At 43.0% G+C, this 12,405-nt stretch overlaps 1 protein-coding gene across 1 annotated transcript in view; it reads left to right on the top strand.

Annotated features, from left to right (window-relative positions):
• SCAPER (S-phase cyclin A associated protein in the ER) overlaps positions 1–10,907 on the top strand; it is a 151,533-nt gene extending 140,626 nt beyond the window's left edge. Inside the window, exons 30-32 of the mRNA XM_055002805.1 lie at positions 5,709–5,900; positions 8,994–9,045; positions 10,109–10,907. Of these exons, the coding sequence (XP_054858780.1) occupies positions 5,709–5,900; positions 8,994–9,045; positions 10,109–10,212 (348 nt within the window). The 3' untranslated portion in view covers positions 10,213–10,907. The remainder of the gene's footprint in view (positions 1–5,708; positions 5,901–8,993; positions 9,046–10,108) is intronic.
• The last annotated feature ends 1,498 nt before the right edge of the window (positions 10,908–12,405 follow it).

The raw sequence follows: 12,405 nt of genomic DNA, 5'->3' as shown, positions 1-12,405 counted from the left end.
GTAATTAATATATATTCGCAGTATCACACATATATATCACAACACTTGCATATACACACACAGACACACACATATTTTTTTTCTCGCTATGTAGCTATCAAGAGTGACTCTCACAAATATCAAGCTGCTCTCTTGGCGTCCCCAAAGACCAATTCTACAAAAACACCAAAATTGTACATTAAAGGAACTCTGGATAATGGATTATTGCTGCAAATGTTACTCGCAAAGATGAATGTGATTTTTTTTTTATTAATGGACCATAGTGGGTGGGAGGGAATCGTCTGGAGAGTTCTTTGATAGATGGGGAAACAACTTGTCTAATTAAGATCAAATGCTCTTTGCAAATGGACTGTTTTGACCAGCCTTGAAAATCTTGTTTACCCTTCAGTGACATGTAGCACAGCACCAGATTCTCGCAAAGGCCATTTTAAAGTGGGATTTAGCAGATTTATTTTAAGCAGGCGATCATTGAGGATAGCGGCGAACATGTTTAGCTGCTGCTCCAACGTTCTCAGGCCAGTGGATTCATGCTAGAATATTTTGCACTGTTGCCACTGGCTGCTTTTTTGAGATGTGTTCTAGAAATAATTTCAGCTGCACAACAAATTGGGATTACATCAAACCAGGAAGTTTTTGATCTTGGTGTGATGCTGGAAAATATTAAACAAGCTCATGTTTGTCACAAACTCCTTTTTGTTCATAATGTCTGAATGCATCTTTTGAGTGTATGTCTAATGGGCTAGTAACCTAACTTAAGATGGAGTCAGGTGATAGGGGCAAGTTTTTTCAGAGATGTTTGAAAGTGGAATAAAAGAGAGCCACTTTGGTGTAGCAGTTAAAAGCGGCAGGACTGTAATCTGGAGAGCCAGGTTTGATTCCCCGCTCCTCCACTTGAAGCTAGCTGGGTGACCTTGGGTCAGTCACAGCTCTCTCAGAGCTCTAATCTGGAGAGCCAGGACTAATCTGGAGAGGCAGGACTCTAATCTGGAGAGCCAGGTTTGATTCCCCGCTCCTCCACTTGAAGCCAGCTGGGTGACCTTGGGTCAGTCACAGCTCTCTCAGAGCTCTCTCAGCCCCACCCAATTCACAGGGTGATTGTTGTGGGGACAATAATAGCATACTTTGTAAACCACTCTGAGTGGGTGTTAAATTGTCCTGAAGGGCAGTATATAAATCGAATGTTGTTGTTGTGTTTTTACCTACTCAAATTACTTCCTCCTAAATTTTCTGTAAAATGCTTTTTTAGGGATTTTTCACCATTTCCAAAACCTGCCGGACCTTTATGTGTGTCTCCTGGCACCCACTTTCTTTCCCAAAACCTTGAATTAATCTTAGTTTTCCTCAGCCTCACTTGAACAGAAGATGCTTCAGAAGAGCCCAGGAGCTCATCATCTTGCATCTGAAAGGGAGCTCCCATTCAGCAACACTGTCTGCATTGTAGGAGGATGCTTGGCTTGCAACCTCAGGTTTTGTGATTACAGCAGTCCCCTGTGGCAGCCATTTTGTGATTGGTCTCACCAACCTGTGACAGCCATTTTGTGGTGGTCCCCTCTACCCATTCTCAAAATTCCAAAAGTGCTCGACAAGATTGTGGACCACTGAACTAAGCATTTTACAAAGATCATTGTTATAAATAGGCCCCTCTTCACAAGGTTGCCTTCAAAAGGATTAGACACAGTGGGGCGAAGAATGAAGGAGGAGGGGAAAGATCATTCTGGAAAGGTCTGGGGAAACCAGATCGTTTTTCTTTTTTAAAACTTTGCGGGAGACATTTGGATGTCGTGGGAGAGCATTCCAATGATAGGAAGCAGCCAAAATGAAATGGCAGAGGTGGAAAATGGAAACAGAGTTTCGGGGCTTTGAAAAGAGACTTGTGGCAGAGGAACAAAGAGACTGAGAGAGTGCATGAAGAGAAGAGTGCGTTAAGGGTATAATTTGGAATTTTTAGATAACGGTGCTGCTTGCCATATGGAGCTATACAATCCAGTGAGGAGTGAATAGATACATCCGCAAGTATTGTCTAATAAGAGGACATGAGTGATCCAGGAAGAGGAAGAAGAGCTCAAAGGAGAGGAACTCCTTTGGGCAGTGATTGTCAGACTTTTTGAAGGGGGGTTATTTTCTAAATAGACTCTACAGTTTGGGATCCAGTGCCACAGGCCAAAATTAGGCTCTTGTGACATGGCTGTGGGAGACAGTGGATAAATTCTGTGCCCACCGTAGGCTGGCCAACTTCCCACAATTGGTCTTTGTCCCCTACTGCTGCTAAGGCAGCAGGGAAAAAATGAGAGGGGCAAAACATCACCCCATGACACTGCAATGCCACTTCTGCCTACATAACCAGAAGTAACGTCACCGTGTCGTTAGGACATTCTAGGATTTATACAAAACTCTGTGGTTTTTGCCATTCAGTTTCAAGTGAATCCTAGATTGACTCATGATATGGTGACATCTCTTCTGGTTAGTTGCTGCAGGGCACCTTGGCTGGAAACCCTATCCCATTGCCTCCCAGACTGCCGGTGGCTCAAACTGAGTCAAGTTCTTGGCTCTAAATGACATAGCAGGAAGAGAATGGGCAGCTCTTCCTTCTCTTTTCCCACTGCCAAAGGGCCTGGAGCCTTCTGTCCCAGCTCAGAAGTTTGAGCCTCATGACCCACCTGTGACTGTGAGCATGTCACAACCCACTAGAGGATCACAACCCCACTGCTTTAGGGTTTCTCTAATATATGGGGCAATACCAAACCCAGTGATTCCCAAGCTTAGAGATACTTTCTGGAAAGGTTATCGTGTGAGAGAAGCAACTAGATATGAAATTGTTAGAACGTGGCGACTCACTGGAAATAGGAACACCCCAGACAAGATCAGGATTTCTGCATAATTCCTTAGGTGTACAGAAAAAGTTTAAAGGGGGGGGGAGAGATGAGGCCTGAGCATGCTAATTGCCCTTGGAAAGTTGAGAGCAGCTGGGAATCGGTTAACTAGGGGAGGAGAGAGGGACATTTGAGTCATGGGTCGGGGGAATTGACTTACTATTCTTTGAGCAATTTCTCCCAAATTTTAGTATACCTAAATAAAACTAAGATATGCCTTCTAAGTTTGGTTATGTGCTATTTCTTAGGCCGCCTTCAGCAAAACTCTTGAACCTTCTTAGCTGGTCTTTTGATAAATTGTTAGACTGCCCAGTCCCCTGTAATACCACCTTCACCTTGATGCAACTAAACTAATCTCTGTCACTTGTGGTGAAATGAGGCAAAGGCAGTGGTTGTTCCTATCCTCTTTCAATAGACCCCCAAGGCACAGCAGCTGATTCATACTGTGTCCTCTTTAGCTGAAGTTAAGCAAGCCCTTAACAAGTAACCATCAGAGATAGATACAATAATTGTGCGTGTGTAAGGTGCTGTCAAGTCTCAGCCAACTTATGGCAAACCTATAGGGATTTCAAGGCAAGAGATGAACAAAGACGGTTTGCCATTGTCTGGACTGTCTTGGTGATCTCCCACTCAACCAGGGGTGACTCTGCTTAGCTTCTGAGATCTGATGCAATCAGGCTAACCTGGGTCATCCCGGTCAGGGCAACAAAATAATTACAAGTGCCATTTTGGAGGAAGAGAGAGTGCGGATTTTCTTCCTTTCTAACTTGTCTGAGCCCTTGCCAGCAAAGAGGAGGACTGGTAGTACCTGCCCAAAAAAGCCATAAATGAATGTCATGTTGAGATGGCATTTCTATGCCGTAAACAATGAGCAAGAGCATGGTGCGTTCGAATCACATGCAGCTTTCCCTTGCACTCCCTAACTTGGAATGTAAATGTTTCATTGTTCTTCCTTGTTATTCGTGATGGAGATATCTGGTCCTGTTGTAGCCCTATGGGACATGAGGATTTTAATAGCCGTGTTGGGTAAGTGAACTCCAGTCACTGGACTGGAATCTCATGAGGGATAAGTGCCAGGTCCTCCTCTTTTTTTGCCAGATCTATGAGAGTCAGCATGTCTGAAACCCTAAGAAACAATGGTGTCAGAGTAGACCAGCTTTAAATATGAGAAAGGGGAAGATAAGATACGAATTCTGGTTCCCTATGGATTTGTTTTAGGAAGATGCTACAGTTAGCAAGCATTGGATTTGACAGAACACATAGTGGAGTTCGTGGGAAATTTGTGTAAAATTAAGGACTCTGGAAACCGCTTTGATTGTAGGATTTTCTCATACAACACAGAACGTAGTCTTTATTAGTCAGAGGCCGTCACTATCCCCGGGCCAATTCAAACTTACAAATAATACATTTTCTGCTGTGTTCTAGGTCTGAAGGCTGTTAGATCCTATTTTTAATCATTCAGGGCAGTTGATCTCTCCCCCTCAAAACCCTCCCCAAAATACATATGATCACAGAAATTGCAGCTAAATTATGAATTTTAAAAAATAAAGTTGGTAACCTTGATCCCAATATAGTTTCGGGGGAGTATCCTTAATACCTTAGTGACAGTCTTTGCTCTTTTGACATCTTTGAGGAAACAATGCAGAGCCTGGCTTGCTTGGTATACGGTCGCATATTTGGTTGTCTTTAAAATTCCATTTGGATTTAAGAGAATTAAGGGGTTCCTATCTGCAGTCCCCGGCGGGTTTTCAATTTCATTTTGGCTATTGAACTAAAAAATGTGAACTATTACTTTGTTGATCTTGTTCTTGACCCGAACTGCATTATGAACAGAGAATGTGTTCTTAACGAATTGTTAAAAGTTCTTTGAAAACTTGTAAATCCCTGTAATTTATGTTCCTGTAGTCTTGGCCGCTTCTTTGTGTCCTTCTGGTTTTAATTTGAGCGCAGTCTTGTCGGGGTGTGTGTACCTGTAAAATGCCAGGGTTTTTTCCCCCAAGTACCATTTGCAATACTGACCTTTTTAGGTTTTGTACCGTGTTCCAAAACTTCTAGGGGCTTCCTCCAATGCAGTGAAGCCAAATTGGGTCAAGTAGCTCTTTTATGTTTTTGCTGTCAAATCAAGTATCATTGGAGCAGATCTGATTTTAACAATCTCACCATAGATCATCCTGTCTTTTGTGGATCAAGTAAGTAACTTAAGAGAGTTGCTCTGGCTTGGATGAGGCCCTTAGTGGCGGGACTCCGTCATTTAAGACGCACACAGTTATGAACCCAGCTTCCCTGACAGCAGTTCCATTTATGTAAACAATTCCCCTTTTAAAGTCAGTGGCACCGATAGAAATGCAGATAAAAGAGCAGACAGGAGGGGGATCTTTCTGAGTCTCTGCTTGCCCAACTTCTTTGCTATGCTGTGCTCTTTTTCTTTCCAGTTCGGGGTTGATCATTGGCGTTTGCTTTCCAGGACTCCAGTTGTACATGAAGAATGACTTTTTTAGCAAACCCTTCTAGAAGTCTGTCTTCTGCTTTCTGATCCTGCATCTGTAGGTGTTCGAAATCCTCCGTGCTGTATTTCTTTGTCTCTTTTATAATGTAATAGGTACAATCTCCTTTACTATTTTTAACGTAGATATAATAGGTTTTAATAGTCTTTGTGTTGCTGGTGCAATGGTTGTATGGTAGAAGAAATTGTAGTGGTCAACTGTGCTCTTAATTAACAAGCTCAAATCCGTCGACTTTTAAAATTCACAGTAGTGGTTCTCCCCCCTCTCCCATCCAGCTGATTTGGTAGGTGAGTCACCATGGCTCTAATGTCCTTCTGTCTGCATTTTTTTCCAGGTGATTGTCCAGTCCGGTCGCCATCCCACCGTCTTGCAAAAGCTCTGCCAACTGCCCTTCCAGTATTTCAGTGATCCTCGCTTAATCAAAGTACTCTTTCCGACGCTAATAGCGGCTTGCTACAATAACCCGCAGAACAAGATAATTCTGGAGCAAGAGATGAGCTGCATTTTGCTTGCCACATTCATTCAGGTACTTTGTCTCACAAGAAATGATTGCATATTGGTTGCTTAGCCCTTTCTATGCATTGGAAGCTTTAAAAAATGCACTCACTTCAAATCAATCAGGTGATTCTTCTTCCCCTAAGAGACAGCCCCCCCCCACCACCATTTTTTCCTTTAAAAGTAAACCTCTGCAGAGTAATTTAAGTTTATGCTCAATGTTACGATGTTGTATTTTTACTTAAAACCAGTGAGGCATGCTGGCAGAATTTTGAATGACATCAATTTAATATTGGACAGCTTTTGAAAAGTAAATATTAAGGAGTCCACTCCGTAGATGAGTGCAGTTTAATATCACCTGGAACAAAAGGATTAATGTAGCTTAGTATTTGTACAGAAAACAGCACATTTTATGTAACGGGTATTAACCGTAGTGTGACAACCTATTCCAAATATGCTCGAATTCTGAAAATTCAAGTGGAAGTCTTTCCTAATCACTTTCAAATTGCTTTGTGTTAATCTATTTATTATTTAAAACAGTTCAACATGTACCCTCTCCTTTGCCTGCAGAGCATTTACTTTATTTATTTACTCGTTCATTTGTTTGTTTTGCCTGCCGGTATTCTATTTTGTGCAATACCATCATGACAGTACTGTTGTGTTTTGTATATTCACAATGCAATCAAATGTTTCCCTTCGTTTTAAACCCAATGGAGTTCATTCCTCCTCTTGCTCCACATAGCTGGTGGCCCATTTGTATGATCTACCATGTGCTCCTCTTGTGTAACTCTCATCTATTTTGGTGATGCTTCATGGATTGGGCCCACATAAACAGCAATGGAAAAAATACCGTTGTTTTTTTTTCTAATGTGGAGTACTTCAAACAGTGGGGCGTTGAGGTTTAAATATCTTAGCGGTCTCCAGGGGGCCACAGACTTCTTTTCGTTGCTCAGGATATTAAAAATATTCCTTGTCATCATGCAGTGTGCTAACAACTGCAGTATTTTGCCTCTGTAACTTTGTTTTTGTGTATTGGCGGCGGCATTTGCTTGCATAAACAGTTGCTTCGTAGTACTGCTGTCGCTAGCAGCACCGGAAATGCCAAAGCATGCATCCCCAGATCAGTTCCGTGGATGGTGACACTGTCCGGTGGCACAAGGAGTCTTCGCCTGGCACAAGAGGTTCCCCCATAAGTGGAAGTCTCCTTGCGCGTGAAGGAAGACACCACGTCTGTGGGATCCATCCCCAAGCTGCTGGTCCTCAGAGGCAAATGAGTCATTCCCTTTCTTTCCAAAAGCAATCGGCACAGTGGTGTAACATTTCATTGTACAGCATGCTTGGGGGTTTTTTTCACATTTGATTTTACCAGTGCTTGGATTTCTGGTTTGCGTGAACGTATACAGCTTGACAGCCCGAAGACATGTTCATTTCCACTTTTGGAAATTGTTCGGCCATCGGAATTTTTTTTAAAAAATCTAATATAATAATAGTAAACCAACAAACAAGCAGGCCGTACGAGGGGCAGGGTATTCCCCCCCTCCCAATCAGATATCGCAAAATGAGAAACAGATTTGCGTTTGTTCTTACATTTCCACTTGCTATCACAGAGAGACGCAATCTGTGTGCCTCGCGCAGACAAATATCCTATTTGTTTCAGGGAAGGTTCTCCCTCCGTTGAGGGAATGTGAGATACCTGACCCTGGGATTGGAAAATAAATGTGTGCCATATGGGAAATTGGGGAGGGGGGTGTTTTGATAAGAAATCGATGGTGTAGCCCATGTTGGTAGATGTATAAGAACAAAGCAGAAAAACAGGAAGTAAGGATGTGTCTGTTATTACAAATGAAGAAGAGAATCACAGAAGCTGTTTGGGGTGGGCGAGGGCGTTGCCGTGCTATCTTCGCATCCCCCTCTTTCCAAAATCTCGTGTATGGGATGAATTCTAACCCAAATGATCCCAGTAGGGTGCTTCTGGAAGATGACGTCCCAGAGCAGTGCCTCTTTGGGTGATCAGCCACATGATCTTATTCACGGCAGAAAGAATCCGAACCGAAAGCCAGGGAAAGATCTCAAGTAGAATTATGCTGCACACACCCTCCACCTGTGTACCTTGTAGGTCATGAAACCAACCAATCCAGAGTACTGGGCTAGTTTAGGCCCTGTGGGGGAATGCTTAGCTCTCCAGCCTTCACCCGGGGGCTCAGGTTTAAGAACCCAATGCTTGTAATTATTGGTTGTTTGAGAGACTTTGAGCTTCTATTACCACAATCCTTGTTAGCAGTACTAATTAATTGTTGAGTTCAAAAGGAAGTCGAAGGCAAAACTCTGGAGTAAGCCAGGTCTGCAGCCAGGGTACAAAGAGGCTATTATAGGCGTGCGTGAAGGGCTTGCATGCTCTCAACACACTGGCATCTGAGCATTCAGATCTACTTCAAAGGCCCTGCTATGTTCACAAAGGTGAGACAGGCCGTCCCAGGGGTACAAGGCCTTTTCTGTGTTGGCACCATGGCTCCTACGGTGATTACAAAAGGGGAACAAATAATTTCAAACAGTAGTAACAACCAGCAAGTGCAGCTTTGGCTGGCTTATTCAGCAATCCATATCTAGTTTGGATAAAAATGCTGTCAAGATGCTTAAAAACAAGAACCTCCCAGCTCTCTTATGGAGCATGATTCCATGGGCTTTATAAGAGGGGGAAACCCTTCTGGCCTTTGTTAGTGTGGCCAGCCCTTACAGTAAATTGTGCATTGCTGAGAAATGCTTGTGTTTTCAAACACACTGCAGAAATCTTTGCACTCCTTCGATTAGGACAAAACAAAGATTCAGAGAAAGGATTCTTGCTACAGATTGGATGGACGTCATACACAAAATCTACCTGCCTACCTATTATATCAGTTCCACTTCCCTGCAGTACGGCCAGAAGCTTGGGAAAATGCTTCCCAGATGTAAAGAAAAAAGATCTTTTGGCTGCTTCTAAAGCTTGCACAGAACCTCAGGATCTGGATTCACTGTGTTGCAGCCGCAGTCCGGCGTCTCTTTGATTTGTGTAATTCGGTATTTTAAACAATTACTTTGAAACCTTCTCTCTCACAGAAACTGAATGCCACTGGTTTTGTTTCTGTAGGATTTCACGCAAAATTCCAGCCAAGCAGACAAACAGCCTTCTCAACAAAGGGGTGAGTATATTCTTTCAATATATCAAATCACCAGTCGTGTGGGGAAACCGTACCTTGCTTCCAGGAGAACAGACTCCTGGCTGGTTGGTTGGTTGCATCCTGCCCACTGAGAGGAGAAGGAAACAGGTACATCTTGTGGCTCTTCTTGGGACAGAATAAGACTCGGACGAGCTCTTCTTTGTGGATTAAGTCGTAATACAGGAAAAGAGGCCGTTCCGTTCTTATAAACCACATTTCAGTGTTTGATTTTGTCTAGGAAAGGTCTATTCTCGGCAGGATCAGCTTGAGAAAAGAGATTTTAGCTTTGCTCTCTCACCTCCTGGAGAAGAGCAAAGTTCCGCTAGATTTGTAAGAGTTCCTTCATTTAGACGTCACGACTAGCCAGAATTCGTACAAACTGAGAATGGCTAGCGTGGGTGTACTCCTGCTTTGGCCCCTTGAGGCGAGGCCCTCCTGCTCAGCAGAGTAAGACGAGCGGAGCGGCATTCAGACATGACCTTTACGTGCGATTGAGTGAAACCACAGTTTATAAACTGTGATTAAGCACGATGTCTGTGTGCAGTGTAGTACTTAAGAGTGCCAGACTAGCATCTGGGAGGCCCCAAGTTCGAATCCCCACTCTGCCATGGAAGCTTGCTGGGTAACCTTGGGCCAATCACATGCTCTCAGCCTAACCTACCTCACAGGGTTGTTGTAAGGATAAACTGTGGAGGGGGGAAGATGTCAGCTGCTTTCATTCCCCACTGGAGGGAAAGACAGGGACTAAATGAAGTAAGTGGGTTCATAAATAAATGGCTGGATGCCACCTAGGTGTACTTTCAAATCATGCTGTTTTTTTCTCTCGTGAAGGTATTTGTGGTGGGCAGGGGAGGTAACCCCCCCTGTGTCTGGCCATTGCCCTCATGTTCCCAGGGCAAAACTGGCAGTGTGGTAAAGCTTGGTAAACTCTTGTTCCATACAACAACCTTAATGGAGCACAACCAAATGCATTAAAGAATGTGCTAACTTTTGGGGGTTCATTGTCAAACTACTTCCGGCTCTCTTCATTTTCTCTGCCAAACAGAAAAGATCTTCAGCTCCCAAGATTTTCTCGAGCTCTCCAACCGGTTCCCTCAGCAGACTTGGGAAGAAGCTCGGCAGTTTTTCTTAAAGAAAGAAAAAAAATAAGTTTTTTATTTAAACTTTCAAAAAATCTAGCATTTCAAGTGCTACACCAATTTCTTACATTCTTCAAGGAGCTGTTCTAAAAATCCTTTTTATATTCAAAATGCATATATTGTAGATATATATTGATTATATATATATATATAATATAATTTGCACTATTTGTGTTCATAAGAAGTGTACATATTTAAAACTCAGTGTTGTCATTTTGAAAAGTTGTTTTTTGCATTAATATATTTGACGTTACGGTTCCTGGCACCTTAATTCCTTAAGGCATAACATCTCTTGCACTGTAAAATTGCTGATACTCTAAAGCTTGGAGGGTGGGTAAGATTCATAGGAAGTTTCTCCTGCGCAGACTCAGCCAAATGGAACGAGGACAACGCTAGCTTGCGTAGAAGAACTGCCTGGTGGATTGGACCCTGCGTTCCATTCCGTATAAACTGTCAATAAAATAACTTATTCCGTTTGCGTCATGTGCCCCAATACAGTTTGTTATATTTAGAAAGCACAAAGTTGATAAAATGTAAATGAATCTGAACACTAGAATATTTAAGCTTGTTGAGACATGGTTTCCAGTTTACTGTAAATGTTGTGCGTTTTTGCAGGAAAATCTGTACAGTTTACAAGAGTTGTTTTCTTCGACCATCAACTGGTCAGTTTTCACTAAACTTATTAAAAGAAATATTTCAATTGTTGGGGCTGTTTGGTTTTTTCCCCACTATGCTGTTACTAAGCATTCCTCTTCAGGTGCTATAATAATAATAATAATAATAATAATAATAATAATAATAATAATAATAATAATGTTTATTGCTTTTCCGGCCGAAGCCATAAGCCATACAAACACCAACAAAATATGAACTGTACACTTGAACATACCCAATTCACATAGACATAACTCGTCATTATCACTTTAAACTATCTAAACTCATGAAAATCTTGTTTCTTTATCACCGTGGCTAGAAAGGAAGCCACTATAGCAGAGGTTTGATTGTCAGGAAAGTTATCAGACAATAACACTGAGATTGCCCAAGGAAGGAAGGGAAGCTTTTCTTTTAACATAATAGGAATAATAAATCTCTCTCTTTCCTCACTCCACTTAGGGCAAAAAACTATTATATGATCCAAGGTCTCTAACTTTCCTTGTCCACAGTCACAAACTCGTTCAGAATAAGGGAGTCCAGAGAAACGACCAGAAAGCACTTTAGAGGGGAAGGAGTTAAGTCTAGCCAATGTGAAGGCTCTGCGTTGAGCTGGAATCTTTAAAGAATAGCAATAAGATGGAATAGCCTCTGGGGCAGGTGCTATTATAGTGATTCAGCTCAGAACAGCACAAAACGGGAATGAACGCCCTGCGAGCACTTAACTACCCTTCGGAGCAGCCAGGCAAAAACCAACCGTTCTGTAGTCTGTAATAAGGGGGCAGCCTGACCTATCGTCGGGCCTCCGTAAAAACCCCGACCAACTTCCCCACACGGCTACGAGGCTAGGGGAGAGACCCACATCAAACAGCGGATTAGCGTTGCCATTCATGACGGCATCCTGGAAACTATAGATCTGACACATGTCTACAATTCCACAAATCGCACGGAAAAGAACAGGAGACAAACAAGGGTGCTTCCGGGCTCCCGGTTTTCAGACTGTGCAGGGACAGAGTAGCCAGCTTGCATCGGCCTAGAAATATACATGCAGCAAATCGTGGCCGTGTTCAGAGACAGATTCTGCTCCCGATTGCACTTAAAATCTATCTTCTAGCTCACAAGACAGCCACCTAGAGAACATCAGGGTTTGATTCATAAAATTGTCATGTTTGTTCTGACAGCTTAAATTGTTTGTGCCCCGCGTTTAGTCCCCGTAACCATCTTGTGAAGCACAGAAGGCTGGGAGTGAGTGACTGTCCCGAAGTCACTCTGTGGGGCGGGGGGGTCAGTTGCTCCTGAAGGCTTCTTCCGTATTTGCTGTAATTTTTTTTTCCTTTTGCAAGTTTAAACTGCCAGAATTGGTTTATCGAGGAGGAGAAAGGGAACTTTTAGCCCTTTCCTCCCCGGCTATTGTCTTGCTAGAAACCCCCGCTGCTAAACTGTTCTTGCCTCCACTGGGGTGGGGGGGGAGGTACCTGAATGCTTTCCCCAGTGGGGATAAAAAGATCTGGGGGGAGGGGGGGTCGATTTTCCCAATGAGAAAAAAGCAAAG

Source organism: Eublepharis macularius, chromosome 18, assembly GCF_028583425.1.
Source record: "Eublepharis macularius isolate TG4126 chromosome 18, MPM_Emac_v1.0, whole genome shotgun sequence".
In the NCBI taxonomy this organism is placed as follows: Eukaryota; Metazoa; Chordata; class Lepidosauria; order Squamata; family Eublepharidae; genus Eublepharis; species Eublepharis macularius.
Note: the sequence above shows the minus strand (reverse complement) of the source record. Positions and strands in the feature narration are given on the sequence as shown.